At 33.6% G+C, this 18,980-nt stretch overlaps 2 protein-coding genes and 1 pseudogene across 2 annotated transcripts in view; 1 reads left to right on the top strand and 2 right to left on the bottom strand.

Annotated features, from left to right (window-relative positions):
* LOC133182373 (B9 domain-containing protein 2-like) overlaps positions 1-18,980 on the top strand; it is a 613,772-nt gene that overhangs the window by 278,207 nt on the left and 316,585 nt on the right. The window lies entirely within an intron of this gene.
* On the bottom strand, positions 4,276-7,475 carry LOC133182366 (GTPase IMAP family member 4-like). Its single transcript, XM_061317181.1, has 2 exons — positions 7,386-7,475; positions 4,276-5,203 (listed from the first exon to the last, which is right to left on the bottom strand). Exons 1-2 carry the CDS (start codon positions 7,414-7,416, stop codon positions 4,389-4,391), a joined length of 846 nt encoding a protein of 281 aa, XP_061173165.1. The 5' UTR covers positions 7,417-7,475; the 3' UTR covers positions 4,276-4,388.
* Positions 17,398-18,498, bottom strand: LOC133182716 (GTPase IMAP family member 4-like; annotated as a pseudogene).

The following is an 18,980-nucleotide window of genomic DNA, read 5'->3' as shown; positions in this document are numbered from 1 at the left end:
TACCAACTTGTGCCAATATGCTGTCAATGCTAAAAGGAAATAATTTTTATTAGTTTATATTTCCTGCTTTGTTGCAAGGATATAAAAAAAAATATACAGGTTGTTACACATTAAAGAGCAAATGTTTTACGTAATTTTTTAAGTGGATCCATTGTTGTTTAAGTGTTTGGTTCATTTAGTTTGCAAAAAATATGGAAAGCAGTTCTTTATAATTATTTTATCAATTCAGCTGTTTGTTAAGTTATAACATTGAGCTTAATCAAACACAAGGTGGTCTTCGGGTTAGTTTTGTATCTGAGTGTGTTTTATTTTGCAAAAACAATTTTTCTGTAGTGTTACTTAAACCATTTGAAAATGTCATCTAATCCAAAGTAATTTTTTTTAATGTGAGATCAAACAAAGCAATTATATTTACAGCAGACTGTGTACAGCTTTCGTTTTGTTTTTGATTATAATTTTTGGCTTTCTACATAAAGACCCTATTCACATAACCCTTTTACATGTATTTGTTATTCATTTTTAAATCATTAATTGTTAGTATAATTATGCCCCCCTTGTAAAAGGGGACACATTGCTTTGCACCTGTCAGTTGGTATGTCGGTCGGTCAGTTGACAAAGTTCTGTCCGCTCAATATCTTGAGGACCCTTTGCTTAACAGACCTCAGCATTGGTACATGGGTGTCCCCTGAGGAGTAGATGACCGCTACTGATTTTGAAATCCAAAGGTCAAGGGTCAAACTACACAAATATAGAAAATTTTGACCTTTCAATATCATTTGCTTGACAAACATCAAACTTCGTACACTGGTTCCCTTTAAGGAGTAGATGGCCCCTATTGATTTTAAGATCACAAGATCAAAGTTAAGAGTCAAACAAGACATAGTGAGATATTGATCGCTCAATATCACGAGAACCCTGTCCTTGACAGACTTCAAACTTGGTACACTGGCTACCCCTAGGGAGTAGATGACCCTAGTTTATTTTGCAGTCACAAGGTCAAAGGTCAAGTTTCAAATGACATAGACACTATATGAAGGTAGATACTGTCAGCTTAGTATCTTGAGAACTGTTTGCTTTACAGACATCAATTTTGGTACACTTGTAGAGTTTAAGAAGCACATTACCTCCCATGATATTGAGATGTGATAGAGATCAATCTCAGTGTTATATTTGCCCTAGACAAGTAGATGATTAATTGTTTTCACCATAACAGACATTCTAAATTTAAAGTTGTTCCCTCTTGAATGTTGCCACATGGGGGTAATGTATGTTTCTCAAACATTGTTTGTTTTCACGATTTTGAAGACATCAAAAACAAAACTGCAGTGACATTACTGTATATACATGTAGTTCTGGATTTGCTCACATGGCTGTTTTGGGGTTTTCTAACAAAATCTGTTTTTGCTGCATTTTAATCTGTAGTTTTTTCTTTCTATCTATAATAAATATACATTAAAAATATGAAGTATTATTTGAAATTGAGAAAATGAAATACGGCATTATTAAAGCTGTATAAAGCAATTCTGTACACTGTTATTTCTTATAACTGCAAGGAGTTTGACTTTACTTTTAATATAACAAGTCCATCATAAAACCTGGCATTTTAATTTAATAATACACATGTACTAGTAGGTGCACACTTTCAAGATGCTGTTATTGGTTCTGTGGTGTTTTAATACAATGTCTGAATGCTCAGTATTTTCCTCTACTACTAGTTAATCTTTTAGTTATTTGAAATATGACATGTTGTTTTTTATATATATTATACTTGTAAGTGGGTGAAAAAAATACAAATTAAAGAAGCTAGTGCATTTGTTTGCCTTTTTAGTTTTAACACATGAGGAATTACTCAGGTAATCAAGTTCATAAGATATCACAACTTATTTAGGGACACAATCCCTTCCAAGGGAAAATTTCAGGAACAGGATCATTCAACCAAACTTTAATTAAGGGACACAAACACTTCCAAGGGCAAATTTCAGGAACAGGGTCGTTCAAGATAGCAGAGTATCAATTTTATACTGCTTTCTTTGTTTAATAACAATGTAAACAATTACCAGATTTTAACTAATTTAGTTGTTTATGTCTCCACACAGATTCAATATGCAAGGGTATGTTCTGAGTACAATAAATTTTTATGTCGATGCAGGCTACTGACAAATAAGTTGATGATCCATCTCGTTAAAAGTTAGCATTTTGCTGATTCTATTCTATTTTTGTTATAATGAATTTGTTTGCAAAGTGCAAGACATCTTATTGTTGGGTCATGCAAGTTTTGACTGACATGCTTCCCACCTTTGTAAGGACACTGTTTTTATACAGACTACGGAGGGCTCACGGTGGGTGTGACCGGTCGACACGGGATGCTTACTCTTTCTAAATATCTGATCCAACCTCTGGTGTTTCAAAGGGTCTGTGGTTTTTTGCCCTGTTCACGATTCTTTACTGGATTTAAGAGATTAAAATTCAACTTTTGCTGTTTGAATACGCTCGGGGATTTTGCACTCCATTTTGGGAATGGGGCCTGGACCCATGAAATTGGGAATTAACGACATTTTATTTAATAAGACGACAATTTGATTCGGGGGGGGGGGGGGGGGGGCAAAAATGTTCGAGTCAGGTTATTATTTTCATGCCAGTCAAAGACAGATTATTTATTTTCCAGATGATCAAGGACATATATTATTTACTTTCTTCTCGATATCTGAGAAAAGTTTGATTGACAACCCCAAAAAAAGAAAAAAAAAAGAAGAAAGAAAAAGTCAAGGACATTATTTATTTTCTTGCCAGTCGAGAACAGATTGATTATTTTAAACATTTCGAGGACAGATTATTTCCAAAATCTGCCCCCCCCCCCCCGTCAGAATCAGATGGTTGTCCCCTTACCAATCGGGAAATTAAATTGCATTTTCAAGGAATAAACACTAATGATAGATAAATAAGATTTTTTTTCTATTATTCAGAACTATCAATCAGAGATCAGATCAATTAACAAACCGTAAGTCATTCTCAGAACGAGGCTTCTTATAAAACGTTAGTCATTTCATTGAACTCAATTCAATAAATACCAAAAAGCACCTCTTTTATTCGCAGCAATGTACAAATTTAAGTGGCATGGTCAGGCTAGTGTTGAGCGTTTTCAAAGTCACTTGTTGCCACACTGTATAAAAAATTAATTGCAGAATCGTCGTGAGCATAAATAATTGTCATAATGTGAAATAGGAGGAGCTTTTATGGCAGTTAAATATGACATGAAACGCAGTTTATCAATAAATTATTATTTTTCAATTATTATCACACAATAGCTTTCATTTTTTTTTTAATTCTGTAAGGGTGATAAGTCGAGTAGAGAGTGATGTGGTAATCCTTATAAACCTATTAATCGGATATTAAGATAAATGAATAATATATTACAACATGTATAGTGTCTCATTAGGCGTTTTCCATCCACCCGTCTGTTAATTTTTTCCTCTCAGAATCATTTCTGGATAAAAGACTTGGTTTTGTTAAGATACTGGTTAATAACATTTATCATCGAAGTCCACAAACAGACTGGCTGTAATCCTACAGGAGTTCCGGTAAGCAGGTAAGTTTCTGCTATGGTCCAAATCAGTGACTTTGGTGCCCTTAAGTATATAATTACATGTATTTTATTCCCAATAAATTGGGAAACAGGTAATGCCTATATAAACGCCCTCTCCGCAAAATGACATCCATTGCTTGATTATCATCAAAGTTCATGCAATGGCGGAGGCGAACAAATAAACTTTACCAAAAGAATCGGTCAATTAAATCAATTTCTTTTAGTTGTATTTGTTTGAATTATTTTAATATGAGCAAGTACATTGAAGGGTAGGTGTTAGGTCATAGTATATATAGTGTTGGTCCGGCATAAAGTGGTCATCGACGAGCATTTAATCAACCGGTTTTGAACACTTTTTTAAAATTATTGATAAAATGATGTATAATTATGACATGTTACATTGAAATTGGATATACTTGGGGTCTACATCCAGTGCATCGCTAATTAAATTTGTGTGTTTATGTACATATTTGGCGAATAAACTGGTTGATAGGCGCTCAACACATTTTATATCTGTGTTCTGTTGTTTATTCTCTAAGATACTTAGAATAGAAATATTTTATGTTCGGATGAGTGAAACGAAGTAGAACATAATGATGCTTGTATAATTTTAAAGTAATATGTCCTTTTTGCATAATATTTTATTGCAGAAATTAACAATACAAGTGAAACATCAATATACATCTCTCTCCTTTTTTACAGCTCTTCTTGTGTCCTTATAATCTGACAGTACTAAAACCAGAGTTACGCTTGTAATTCCATTAACTTAAAAATTAAGTAAAATAATATCAATTCATAATCAATTTCACGAGATGACACAACAGTTTTTTAAACCTTTTAATTCTTCATCCCGCGGAGACAAGCCCTCAGCCGCCCTATTTCTCACTGTTTCCATTGCTTCACTCTCTGGTACTTCTGGATTTTCTTTCATGTAATCTTTTTTATCTTTTTCAAGAATTCTGATTGCGTTCTTGTAGTAATCATGTGTGTAGTATTCTTTTCCCCGTCTAGAATTTTCCTTTATTAGGTTTGTAAGCACTTCGTCAAATTTTTTAACACATTCAGAAGGTATTTCCTTTTTATTGTCCCCAAATATGACGTATCTACGACTGCATTTTACGTTCAATTTAACAACTTCTGTGGACTCTGCCATCATTTCCTTTAGTGGAATGTCGTCATTTTCTAACTTTGAAAAAACAAGGATCATATACGTAAACGCACTTTCTCCTAACAGTTTATCCAGAAGTTTCAGCATTTTCACATCTTCCGCTGTTATTCGTTCTGCTGCTGATAAAACCAAAACAATAGCATGAAATCCTGGAGATGTACAATACAAACATCGTTTGATATCTGTTTCTACGTCTTCTCCCACATCTTTGGGTGAATTCATTCCTGGTGTATCATATATTCGATACAGAAAGCCATTTCTGACCCCTACACCATATTCACATTTCCTTGTGACAGATGACCAACATCTTTTACTTTCGAAGACCTGTTTTCCTAATATTCCGTTTCCGGTATGGCTCTTACCTGCTCCAATTTTTCCGATAAGGATGACTCGTCTTTCTTGTAGATGTTCTGGTATTGCTTCAGATTTTGCAACTTGTGCTTCTGAACTCTCTAAAATAAATAAGAATTGTTAATTTAGTGCACATTCTTTGGAATAATTCTGAATGAGATATAGGATACATAAACTAGCTGTTTTTGAAAAAAAAAACAGATGTCTCTCCCTTCCCAAAAACACACTTGCCCAGGATTGAATAACCTTTATGACATGATTCTGACCTTTTGAGATATGATCAAGAGTCAAGACCATGATCTTTGATGTATGAATTCAGTTAATAATATGACACACCTCTGACTTATCAGTAACACAAACTCAGGTTTGAATATCTACCAACCAAGGATTTTAAAGGTTTTTGCCTGGACACAATTTTAATATATCTCAATGCCCGGTGACAATGACCTTTATAACTTTGAGTTGAAGTCATAACAAATGTTAAAGTCATAAACAACAAAATGGAAGCGTTGCAACATATTCCTACTTTCACTATCAAATTGTGTAGTAGTATTTTTCGAGATACATGTATGACCTGAGTCTTACCATAACACACCCTTGGATCATCGACAAATACATACTCAAGTTAGAAGTCATTCCATTCAAGAGCTCAAGGGACAAATTATTCACAGAAAGACAGCTAGATTGATAGATAAACCAGATATCCTCCTACTCCCGTATGAGATTAACCATGGTATGCGATTCAGTTACGTTCAGATATTTGAAAATTTTTTCAAAGTGCGTTAAATTTGGGACAAAGTTAACGCATTTTGAAAAAAAAAATTAATTCTTTTCAAATTGCGTTAATATCGACCGCAGTTTGAAAAAAAAAATGTGCACGGATTGGTCATGCAATATTCTAGCAAATACCTATATTATTCCTTTCTATGCAAAAAAAGCTTTGGGGGGCTAAGCCCCATAGCCCCCCCCCCCCCGTTCCGACGCCTAATGTAGGTATGATGACAATGAACATTAATGGACTTTCAATTTTAAAACAACTAAAACTCAATATGCACTAAGGACTTCCTTATACCTTTTTGCTGTATTTGAAATTTTCAAGTTCTTTTTTTTAAACATGACCTTAAGGGCTACATATACGAGAAATGCAAGAAAATGGGGTCCAAGTTTGTAAGCTCATTACAAATAATTTTCCTGCATAATATGATGGTTTTTTAATAGTTATTTGATAAGCATGAAAAAATGGCTCTTTTTTAAAGGTTATTTGAAGCCGGTTGGTGCCAGGTAGAAAAAATATTTTATCTGGCGGCCGCCAAATAATTTTCTGCCGGTCGCCAGATAAAATATTTTTCTACCTGGCACCTACCGGCTTCCGTAGATTAGTATTAAGAGGTACATGTATAAAGAATTATTATTTATGCATTTCAAACAATTTTGTTTTGTGTTGTATTTGATTTTGTAAAGTTACTTTGGCCAAAATATAGCTGTCTATTGTTGCATAGATCAGCGATATGGTCCCAGGGCCTCTCTTTAATATAACAGGGTGCATAATATTTTTTTCAAGAAAGTTTATTTCAATTTTTTCATCTATTTCATATATATTCTCAAATTTCTTGAGAGAAAGTATATCAATGACATACCATGTAAATTCAAAATTTACAACATGATACAAGTCTGGATATTCATACAACCCAGTAGCAACTATTAACAGTCAATCCAGCCTCCTGTCCATAAGTATAAGACAAAATTGACTGCATTATAGCAACGCTCTTTGACAAAATTACGCACTTTGAAAAAGAATAAAAGTTTCCAGTGAGTCCACTTTTTCCCTAATTTTGTTCAGGATTTGTATTGTTACAGGATTTATGAAATTGTTACCTTCCCGTTTTTCATTATGACACAACAAAGGACAGTTAACTTTTTATACATTTTTCTTTATTCATAAAAAATCCATATTATAATAAAGACGTTATTATAATAGTATGGAATTTTTTATTCAACGTCAAGTGCCTCTATACACAATGCAAAGCAAATTTTCATTCTATGCTTTTTGTTTTGCTTATCACTCTATGACGTCACGTTTGCGTTGCACTGATACATGAAAAGAAAGTTTTCTATAATGAGGTTCATGTGTATACATACAGTATATGTCTTTTTAAAAACCTGTTGGATGTAAATCAAAGAAAGAAAAAAAAATAGAAGCAAGCACTAAAAAAGAATATACATTGTATAAAAACAAATAAAATAAGAAATCGTTCATCATATATAATATCATAAAAAACAAACCTGCTTCATTCTGTTGCTGAAATGAGGACATGCTACTGCATGAATAGACAAAACTTATTTCTAACAGAAGAATTTAAAATGAATTGAAATCAAACAACTGCCTCTGCCTGGTTACAGGTTATCCGAAGGGCATAAAATACGCTAACACAGGATGCACAATGTTGCTCAATTTATTGAAATTATTTAAGTACCTACTTAGTTTGTTCCGGCTAAAACTACATTAATTTGAAGTCTGAAGTGTTTTCTGTACTACTTGGAATGAGACCACTGCCTGTAAAACTGAAGTCAAAAAACGTTAAAATACCTACAAAGGATGATTGATATTGAACATTGTCATATATTGATGTTTAATGTGATATATTTCTCAATGTTCATTTCGGATGAATTTGTCTCTGTCTCAATCTTTAACTTCATTGAAGTTAAAGGGTGACAATGAGAGTCATAAAATGGTTGTTTTTATATACTCTAGACTAACCATCGAGGGCATATTGTTGGGTTGTCTGTACGCCTCAATGCCTGTCCTAACATTTTCACTTGTCATTGACATTTGAAGTATATACTTGGTACGAATGTAGCTGTTGGTAAGAGGATGACACAAAATCAGTTGGAAGAGTTCAGTTAACATTGTGATGCCCATACTTGGCACAGAGGTAGGAATATTAGACAAAGTGAAAGTTACAAGATTTGAAGTGTAAGACTGTATTCGATCGGTCCATAATTTTGTAATGTAACTTGCAAAGGAAATTTAAAGATAACGAAAAGTTATTCCTTTTCTTGGTACAGAAGGGTTGTCCAATTCATAAAATGTATCTAAGTTTTGTAAAAATGCATTATATGGAAAAACTATTGGATTGGCCAACAGTAAGCGTCTTCATGAAAGGTATTATTTGCGTGATAATCATGAAATCGCGGGTTTGCTGACGTCACAATAGGATTCGACGTATTCTAAAACTTACCGCGTTTACAGTATCAAACTACAAACTCTTAGCAGTATGCACTGTAAAATGAAATATACAGAAAGCTTGTTTGGTCTGTAAAAATATTCATTTATATGTAATTAAAAATAAAGGAATTGGATCAATAATTTAATTAAGAGTTTTCTTTATGTTGGAAAAGGCAGGCTAAAATTAATTTTATTTTTCAAAAACGCAATAATTCATCATTCTTTGATTATATATAATTGTCATTCATTTTGTCGGAATTTAAAAATCAATTAATTTTTAAAAAGAAAATTGCGTTACAATCAAAACGCTGTCAAAACCTTTTCGCAATGAAATATAAGGGGAAGTTTGTGTCTCACAAAAGAATATCGAGGTTAAAGAACTTGGTTGAAAGAGTGTGTTTTTGCAATGAACCCTTACATCTCTCTTGCACCGGTGAAAAAAATACGGATTGACATCCATTCTCTACATAGAATGTCAGAAGTGCGGCAAAACGAATTCCGTGTCCACAGGAAAACGCCTCAACACAAATGGCAAAGGACCAGTCTGTTGGTTGTTTTAACATCAACACCAAACTGGCAGCAAGTTTGTAAATTACTAGTATGTTATTTGAGTTTAGTTTATTTCAATTAAATACAGATTTAAATTCCCAAAATGAAAACATAAACATCCCCTCCCCCCGGAATGGCGTGTTGGCGATGTTGAGATCAAGTAGGTCTTTTACATAGTCTTTTCCACGTTCCAAAAGCGGATGGGTCACTCACCGAGTTAGTGTTCTCTACTGATTTTGTCATCATGAACACCGAAAAGCTATCAAATAAGAACAAAAATATAGGATGTTTTCATGATCTGGTAGCTTCAAACGTTGTCACAAAGGGACAAAGCTCTACTTTGGCAGCACGTGGTTTGCAGGCAAGTCATTTAAAATTGGCACTTCGGAGATGTGAAAAAGAAGGCCTTTACAACGTGTCGAAGGGAAAGTTGAAGTCTGTTAATTCAGTGATAGACAAAGTGATTTCATTCAATGAAGTATGAGTGTATACATACGTTCATAATTCTATCTACATGATCTATAATCATATGAGTTGAGCTTCGACCATTTATACTTTAAATTAATTGTAACATTTCCGATTTAAAATCTGGCACATTTTATTATAGATAACAATAATTTAAAATAGGTTTGCAAATGCTTTCAAATCCGATTAGATGCCTTTTTTTATATACATTTAGATTTTTTCTAATTTTTTCCGCACTGCTTGAGTTTATTGAGAGAAAAAAAAATGACTCCCCTTTCATTGAAATAGTGCCACGCTGTGGGTAAACTATGCCAATGTTTACATGAACATTATCATCAATCAATAAAAATTGAATTTACGGAGTACATGCTTGATTTTGAGTGAATTGTTAATTCATTTTTTTTCTGGCCGCGCAGGCATACGAAAATAATGACGTCACACTAACGTAATATAACGTCATGATGAAAATATAATACGTTTGATGGAAAATTGTAAAACTTAAAAGTTTTTTTTGCGAGAAATTGAGCCAGAACACATATCATTTTTTAAAAATAGATCCATTCTAAATTCACTTCACATTCATTGTGTTGAGTAAAATAAAATTCGTCTGCTTCATTTTAATATTATGAGCATGGTTTTGAAATGCGTATACCGGCGTGAAAGGCGCATTTTACTATATATTTCATTGAAATAGCGTCACCTGTTCTCATCAACATTAGCGCATTTGAATTACGATTACAGTATAACCATGCAGACGAATCTCAAAAATTTGAAACGAAAGGACAGATTTTCAGCGTATGTTTTCAGACAGACAGTAAACCCGCTATCTACCTTAAAAATGCCATTATGATAATCTTGTTTATACGATGTGGTGGAGAAAATACTTCTTAAACAATCTTGATCATTATCTTTATTTAGAAAAATCTCAGAACATCTTCTTTACGGAAACTGACAGAAAGTAAAATCCAAACACAAAGCATTGAATACATGTACAGTGTATACTTTTTTTCAGTTTTCTGTATGCACTGCACTACTTCTATTACATTAATTACGCATATACATATATATACACTTGTAGTACAATAGGTTTTAGAACAAAAACAATTTTATATATAATCCATACACTTCATGAAATAACAAATTAATCATCAAAAGCGTTCAATTCTCAATTCCACGGAAACAAGCCCTCAGCCGCTCTATTTCTCATTATTACCATGGCTTCACATTCTGGAATGCATGTTTCCATTCATTTTTGTGGGTCTATCCTTTGTGTACATCAGTACATTTGTGGGGTTATCCTTTGTGTACATCAGTAATTTGTGGGTCTATCCTTTGTGTACATTAGTACATTTGTGGGTCTATCCTTTGTGTACATTAGTACATTTGTTGGTCTATCCTTTGTGTACATTAGTACATTTGTGGATCTATCCTTTGTGTACATTTGTGAGTCTATCCTTTGTGTACATCAGTACATTTGTGGGTTTATCCTTTGTGTACATCAGTACATTTGTGGGTCTATCCTTTGTGTACATCAGTACATTTGTTGGTTTATCCTTTGTGTACATCAGTACATTTGTGGGTCTGTCCTTTGTGTACATTAGTACATTTGTAGGTCTATCCTTTGTGTACATCAGTACATTTGTGGGTCTATCCTTTGTGTACATCAGTACATTTGTGGGTTTATCCTTTGTGTACATCAGTACATTTATGGGTCTATCCTTTGTGTACATCAGTACATTTATGGGTCTATCCTTTGTGTACATCAGTACATTTATGGGTCTATCCTTTGTGTACATCAGTACATTTGTGGGTTTATCCTTCGTGAACATCAGTACATTTATGGGTCTATCCTTCGTGTACATTAGTACATTTGTGGGTCTATCCTTCGTGTACATTAGTACATTTGTGGGTCTATCCTTTGTGTACATCAGTATATTTGTGGGTCTATCCTTTGTGTACATCAGTACATTTGTGGGTCTATCCTTTGTGTACATCAGTACATTTGTGAGTCTATCCTTTGTGTACATCAGTACATTTGTGGGTTTATCCTCTATGTACACTATAACATAATTTTAGAATTCGATATTGTTGATATAAAGCACTACTTGTCATTTGGTGATTTTTACCTTAAATTTGGGGGAAAGATATATTTTCAATTGCGACAGTAGGGTCCTTCTACCAGACCTGCATGCAAGGGATATTAGGCCCTATTTTATGGCGGACAGATATATATGTAGAAGTATTCGATTGCTCGTTCTACACTATCTGTGAACCATTTTCTCCATTGAATAAGTAACCAAATAAATTCTTTGTAAATCCCTTCGGGCTCAGGGTGTATGAATACAACCTGGGATAAAATCCCCTTACACCCTTGATTGAACCTGGACAACTAATAATATCCCCATGAACTCGAAATAACAGACACCACAGAGTCTGCTACATAGGTTTCATACTTGGATGTTTTACTTACTTACTATATTACTTAATGGTCAACTAGAACGTATGCTCTTTCCCCATAGTTATTTGATATTCCCAGGGGTCCCTATTTTTTTTTTTAACCTTGTACACGATTCGAAATTGTTTTTAGGATTTATGTTATTGATTATTGTTCTTTACCCTCAGAATTTATTATGAAATAATCCAAAGCAAAAAATAATGGTCATTTGATACTTCTTGTTCAAACACTTGAATGGAAACAATTTTAAACTTTTAATCAATTTTTCCGAACGTTTTATTACTGTAACGTTACATTTAACGTAACGTTTGCATTACACTGAAACATAAAATAAAAGTTTTCTTTAATGAACTATACATATATCCTTTTAAATTTTTTTTAAAGTATATAGGTGAATAGGAACACAAATTTAAAAAAGAGTAGAAAATAAAACTAAGGAACAAAACTGAAAAAAAACAAACAAATAAAAACACAAAAATTAAATGAAAACAAACAAAATGGAGAAAAATTATATAATGTTATGTAAAACAAACCTGCTTCAATTTGTTGCTCAATAGAGGACATGTTTCTGCATAAATCGACAGAAAAATATACACATACACTGTGTCATGTATTTCTAATGAAAGATTTTAAAATAAATTTAGACCAAATAACTGTTGTTGCCTGGTTACAGGTACATGTACGAATCCTTAGTGCACCAAGCTAGTCCGGTAATCAACAGACCGAGTACAAAAAAATTTAATAGCAGAACTCAAAAATCTCTTTCCAGGGGAGCAAAAAATGACAGAAAAATTACAATATACTGATACAGCGGATGTAAAATATGGCTCATGCCGGATATAAAACGTCCTTAAGGGACATGCTTTATTCAATATTTAAGGACGGAACTTAGTATAGTTTTCTAAAATTTCAGGTGAGAGATATTCTTTCCCTTTTTACTTTTTTTTTGATCGATGACAAATACGAAAACATCTGACACAATATAGTTATAATTAAACACCTTAAGATATATTTTGCTCCACAGCGTCACCGCCTCCTCCCTCCCCCACCATCACGATGTGGAAAAATACCGCGTCTGCATGTGCAAAACTTTGCATGAAAGCATTAACAGCCTTAATTTCTTTCCTTTGGGCTTCGTTTATAACCCAGGAGCAGAGTGACACTTAGGGATCACTTCATCCGGCGTCTGTCTGGTAAGGTAGGGTAAGGTCACAATGAGCGATCGCGTTTATCATAGGAATGTATAGGAAAACATCTTTAAAAATCTTCCTCTTAAGAACACCAACGCCATGTTTAGTTATTTTGATATGGAAGCATCATCAGAGAGTGTAGATTTAAAATTTCTTCAAATCATGACCACCGGGGAAAGGATAGGGGCACAATGTGCGATTAAAGTTTTACATAAGAATAAAAAAAAAGGGGGGAATAGAAATCTTCTTTTCAAGAACAGCAAAGCCATGTTTAGTCATATGAAACTTGGCAAAGTTTTACATAGGAATATAGTTTAAAAATCTTTTCAAGAACAGCAAATCCGTGTTTAGTCATATCGATATGGTGGCATCCTCTGGTAGTGTAGATTCAAGTTTTTTTTCAAATCATGACCAATCAATCAATCATCAATCAAATCATTACCCCCGGGGGTAGGATGGGGCCACGGAGAGCAATTAAATTTTAACAAAGGAATATATAGGAATAAATCTTAAAAAATCTTCTCAAGAGCAGCATAGTCATGATTAGTCATAATGATATGGAAGCATCCGCAGGTAATATAGATTCAAGTTTCGTCAAATCTTGGTAGGATTGGGCCATATTGGGGAATCAGTTTTAAATAGGAATATTTAGGAAAAGAATCTTTAAACATTTCTTCTCATGAACAGCAAAGCTATGTTCCATCGATATGGAAGCATCATCAGTAGTGTAGATTCAACTTTGTTAAAACCTCCCAGGGGTAGGGTCAGGCCACAATGGGCGATCAGAGTTTAATATAGGGGTATATAGAAAAAATATTTTAATTTTTTTTTGAACAGCAAAGCCATGTTTAGTCATATTGATATGGAGTATCTTGAGGTAGTGTAGATTCAAGTTTGTTCACATTATGACCCCGGGGATAGGGCGGGGCTACATCTATAAAAATCATGACACCTGGGGGAAGGTTGGGTCACAACAGGGGTCAAAGTTTTATATATTAATAGAAAAAAATCTGCTGATGAAGAACAGCAAGGCCATGTTAACTCATGTGAGCTTTGTGCCCCATGGGCCTTTTGTACATGTAAAACTTTTATTGCCTATTGTGGCCCACTCTATCCCCGGGAGTTATGCTTTGAACAAACTTGAATCTACACAATAGTAATAAAGCTTCACATACGTTTCTTCTTTTCTGGCCTAATGGTTATTAAGAAATAGATTTTTAAGGACATACGCAACGTAGTTTGAACTTTATTGTCTTTTTCCCTGGAGTTGAAGAGTTCCAATACTTAAAAGAACTGTGTGCTACAATTTAATGTCTATATATGCTATTGAACACGTCTTCTACAAGTTTGGATAAACAAAACATCTAGAATATATGTTTAGAATTTTTTGTATACTTTTCTTTGAATTATACAAGAATTTTCATCAATTGATATCTTTTCAAAACCCATGGTAATGCATGCTGATTTTTTGTCTACGAACATCTGATGGCACTATAATCTTAAATAAAAAGTATCTTGAAAAATTATCAATAGGTAAGGTACGTTGCGTATGTCCTTAAATGATGCCATTTAATTTTCACAAATTCTTTATTATATACCCTTGAAAAAGGGTGTGGCCCTTCATTTGACCAAACCTAAATCCTCTTCAACCATGGGTGTTTTGTGGCAAGTTTGGTTGAAATTGGCCCAGTGGGTTTTGTGAAGAAGTTGAAAATGTGAAAAGTTTCCAGATGACAGACGACAGAACGACGCCGGACACCCTTCGATCAGAAAAATTCACTTGAGCCTTCGGCTCAGGTGAGCTAAAAAACTATATTTCCGGGAAAAACAGAGGGTGAGACCGCTGTCTTTAGAATTGTAGATAAAACAAAACATTGGTGCATTTTTAATGTTCATTTTGCATGAATTAGTCTTTATCTCATTCTTTCGTTTCCCGGTAGTTAAAAACATGAAAATTGAATGAGTATTAAAAACGAGTTATTTTGACAGCTAGCCAGCTAATTTTTTTGCAAGCAGATTCATATCGGAATTTGTTACAACAACAAGTTAGGAGAAGGATCATTAAACAACTGATGAAAAATATGTTTTTGTATACTTTCTTTAGGTTTTATTTATCCCATAAGTGGACTAGTGCAATGAGTTATCAACAAGTGATGTCGTACGAAGATAGAAGTCACCTCACATGCTTTATAAAGATTTAAAATAAAACTTCTTTAGAGTAAGAACTGGCCAAATATGCATGTTAATTAATTCTGATATTCCCTCGCCATTCATATGCTTCCACTTATGCAGCAGAGATGCATGTTTTAAAACATTCTGCATGTCATTTCTTGTATATAATTTCCGTATAATTCCTCAAAAGATAAAGTATTATTTTGATTTTAAGTTGTTCATTTCAAGACAATAAATGGAAATTTCGTCTTCAGACAGACAGTGTTTTTTTAAAATCAATATAGACATTCATTTCAACAAGGGAAATTGTGTGCACTTTTCTTTATCATGATAATCTTTTGTCAACATTTTGTTAACTTTTCTGGTGTGATACATTTAAGAAATAAATTTAAGAATCTTAATAAGTTTTTTAAAACATTGGTATTTGTTTTCAAAATTCTGAACTAAAATTATTTGTAAAATAATCATGCTAGAATTCAGACTCCTTAAAGATATTCATGTCTTTAAGGATATCCGATCCTCAGCCAGGAAGGATGACTTATTTTATTTAAAAAGTCTCAAAATGAAGCTTGAAATTGAGATCTTTTCATTTTATGCATCCCAATATGATTAAAGGTTCTTTGAAGTCTTAGAAACGGTCTTTTAAAAAGTTGACATTTGTACCCCATAAACGAAAAAAATCATTTTTAGAGAAATCGAATTTCCTTTTGTATAGCATTAGATACCAATGCTTATAAGCATGATATGAAATTAGATGTGATTTTTTTTTTTTTTTTTTTTTTTTTTTTTTTTTTTTTTTGCATTTCCTGATTCCACAGAGTAACGTGAATTTACCCTTGGTATTTCTTCAAAGTTTGTCATTATAGTTAATCATATTTTATAGGAAAAATTATCAAATCTCAAATATAATTTCAGGAAATGCCAAAAAAAAGCAAAACAAAACAAAAAAAAAACAAACAAAAACAAAATCAAAAAAACAAAACAAAACAAGAACAAAAAACAAAAAAAAACATCACATGCATCAGCTATGCATCTTTTAATTAAAAATTGATCAACAAATATATATTTTAGGATTAAAAAAATATAGGTATCCAGGCATTTGGAGAAAATTGTATCTTATATATATACCTTAAATTATTACAATTGGTATTATAAGTAGTTATCGTATTTTCAGCTGTCTCTCAGGAATTCTGATCTTCTGTGCAGTTGAAAATAATTCATGAAATATGGAGATAACGAACAACAATCAGCTTCAAAAGTCCATTTAAACAATAAAAATCGGGAGCAGAGGAAACTCGGACCTTTATTTAAAAAAACATCAGAGTGGGATCAGGTGCAATGGGGGAGTAAGCATCCCCTGTCGATAGGTCACACCCGCAGTGTGCTAATTGTCATTATCGCGCAAACGGAAAAATCCTTAGACAATTCAATGTTTAAATAATGGCTTAACAATTAGTTTTAAAAAACGTCAGTCAGTATTCAATTTAATGATAGATTGTATTTGTTGACAAAGCCATTGTACCGACCATAGAACTTGCGAATTGATGGCTTTTAACGACACTGTTCATATCCTTGTTTCATCAACTTGCTACATTTGCTTTAGTTCTAGCCAAACGCAATGAGAGAATCGGGAAAAAAAATTCATTATTCTCCAAACTCCAAATTTTATTTTGGAGGATGGGGGAGGGGTTACGGTCCATTAACGTACAAGGTTTTAGACTTTTCCGTATCAGAAAGGGGGGGGGGGGCAAACAACCTTTCAATAGAATTTTCATATTAAATTAATAGTAAAGTAAAAAATTGTATTCAGAAAAAAACTGTAGGGAAGAGGGCAGACACCCTGCACTCCCACCACCTATTCTATATGCCCGAATGTTAAATTTATTTGAGTTCAAGTCGAATGCAAGTGAAATAACTTGTTAGAATTATTTGTATCATCACATGAAAGGTCACGTGCAGATGAAAATAACGTATTTTCCCTCAATGTTGGATCTCAGTCAGTCAGAGAGCTACAAGAAGGAATTATTCAATCATATAATAAAATTGAATGTTAGTCACAGACCATCTTTATAAATATACGTTCGTAAAAGGAACTTTTGCCTGATAATCATAAAACTCATACGGGGATTAGCAATGGTAAGTAAATAATCTTTGTTTAATGGATGTGGCTAGGGTCAAAAATTCTCTTTATGAATTCTTGAACATTATTCTTTTTTATTTCTCATTCTACTTTTCATTACAGAAACAAACAGAAAATAAAACACCTACAAAGTGTAGCGTTAATATACTTTGTCTTTACTAGAAATACTCAATCTACCCTTCTTTGCAAAAACTTACAGAAAATGAAATGCAACATAGAGCAACTTGAATATACTTCTTCAGTTACTGTTTGTCAGGGTCCTTTTAGCACTAGACTACTTGTTTTACGTTGTCCACACTTATAATTCAATTAGCTTTTAAAGAAGGAAACAATTTTATAAATCTTTTTACGTCATGAAATAACACAACAGTCATCTAAAGCTTTTAATTCCCCATCCCGCGTAGACTTGCCCTCAGTCGCCCTATTTCTCACTATTCCCATTGCTTCACCTTCTGGTATTTCTGGATTTTCTTTCATTTAATCTTTTTTATCTTTTTCAAGAATTTTGGTTGCTTTGTCATAGTACTTATGTTTGTAATGTTCTTTTCCCTTTCTAGAATTTTCCTTGATTAGGCTTGTAAGCAAATCGTCAAATTTTTGAACACATTCAGAAGGTATTTTCTTTTTGCTCTCCCCAAATATGACGTGTCTACCACTGCATTTTACGTTTAATTCAACAACTTCCGGGGCATTTGACATCATCTCCGTTAGTAGACTTTCGTCCTTTTCTAATTTAGAAACAACAAGGATCATATACGTAAACGCACTTTCTCCTAATAAATTATGCAAAAGTTTCAGCATTTTCATATCCTCTGCTGTTATCCTTTCTGCCGCCGATAAAACCAAAACAATGGCGTGAAACCCTGGAGACGTGCAAAACAAACATCGCCTTATATCTGATTCTACATTTATTCCCGCATCTTTTGGTGAACTCATTCCTGGGTATCATATATTCGATACAGAAAGCCATTTCTGACCCCTACTCCATATTCACAACTCCTTGTGACAGATGACCAACATATTTTACTGACAAAATGCTGTTTTCTTAATAATCCGTTTCCGGTATGACTTTTATCTGCTCCGATTTTTCCAATAAGAATGACTCGTCGTTCTTCCGGTGCAGACTTCCGGTTCAATCCTTCTCTGTGGGATTTGTCTTGAGAAAATACTGCTGCTTGTGTTGCAGAACTCTCTAAAATACAAAAGGAATTATTTTTTAATTACTTCCTGATTTCAATTTTGTTTTTACTTGAACAATTCTTAGTTTGTTTGTTTGTTTATTGTTTAACGTCCCTCTCGAGAATTTTTCACTCATATGGACACGCCACCACTTGCCGGTGGAGAGCTGCAAATTTTGACCTAGGGCCATTGAGCAGTGAGGGATCTTTTTCGTGCCAGCACCTACTGCGACACGGGACCTCGGTTTATACGGTCTCATCCGGAGGACGGTCTCCACGTCCCACAGTGGGATTCGAACCCGCTACGTAAGGATCAACTCATTACTCCACGACTCTAGAGCGAACGCTCTTACCACTGCGCCACACGCGACACCAATTCTTAGTAAAACAAAACAAATAATAATCAAGTCAACACATCCTATATATTTCATACTATTCTTTTATTATGCGTGTAGGTAAAGAAAATAGTTCACGATTAACTTGCAGATATTTTTGTATCGTAA

The sequence above is a fragment of the Saccostrea echinata genome, unplaced genomic scaffold (assembly GCF_033153115.1).
Source record: "Saccostrea echinata isolate AGI-Se365-2 ecotype Australia unplaced genomic scaffold, CSIRO_AGI_Sech_v1 ptg000009l, whole genome shotgun sequence".
Lineage (NCBI taxonomy): Eukaryota > Metazoa > Mollusca > Bivalvia > Ostreida > Ostreidae > Saccostrea > Saccostrea echinata.
Note: the sequence above shows the minus strand (reverse complement) of the source record. Positions and strands in the feature narration are given on the sequence as shown.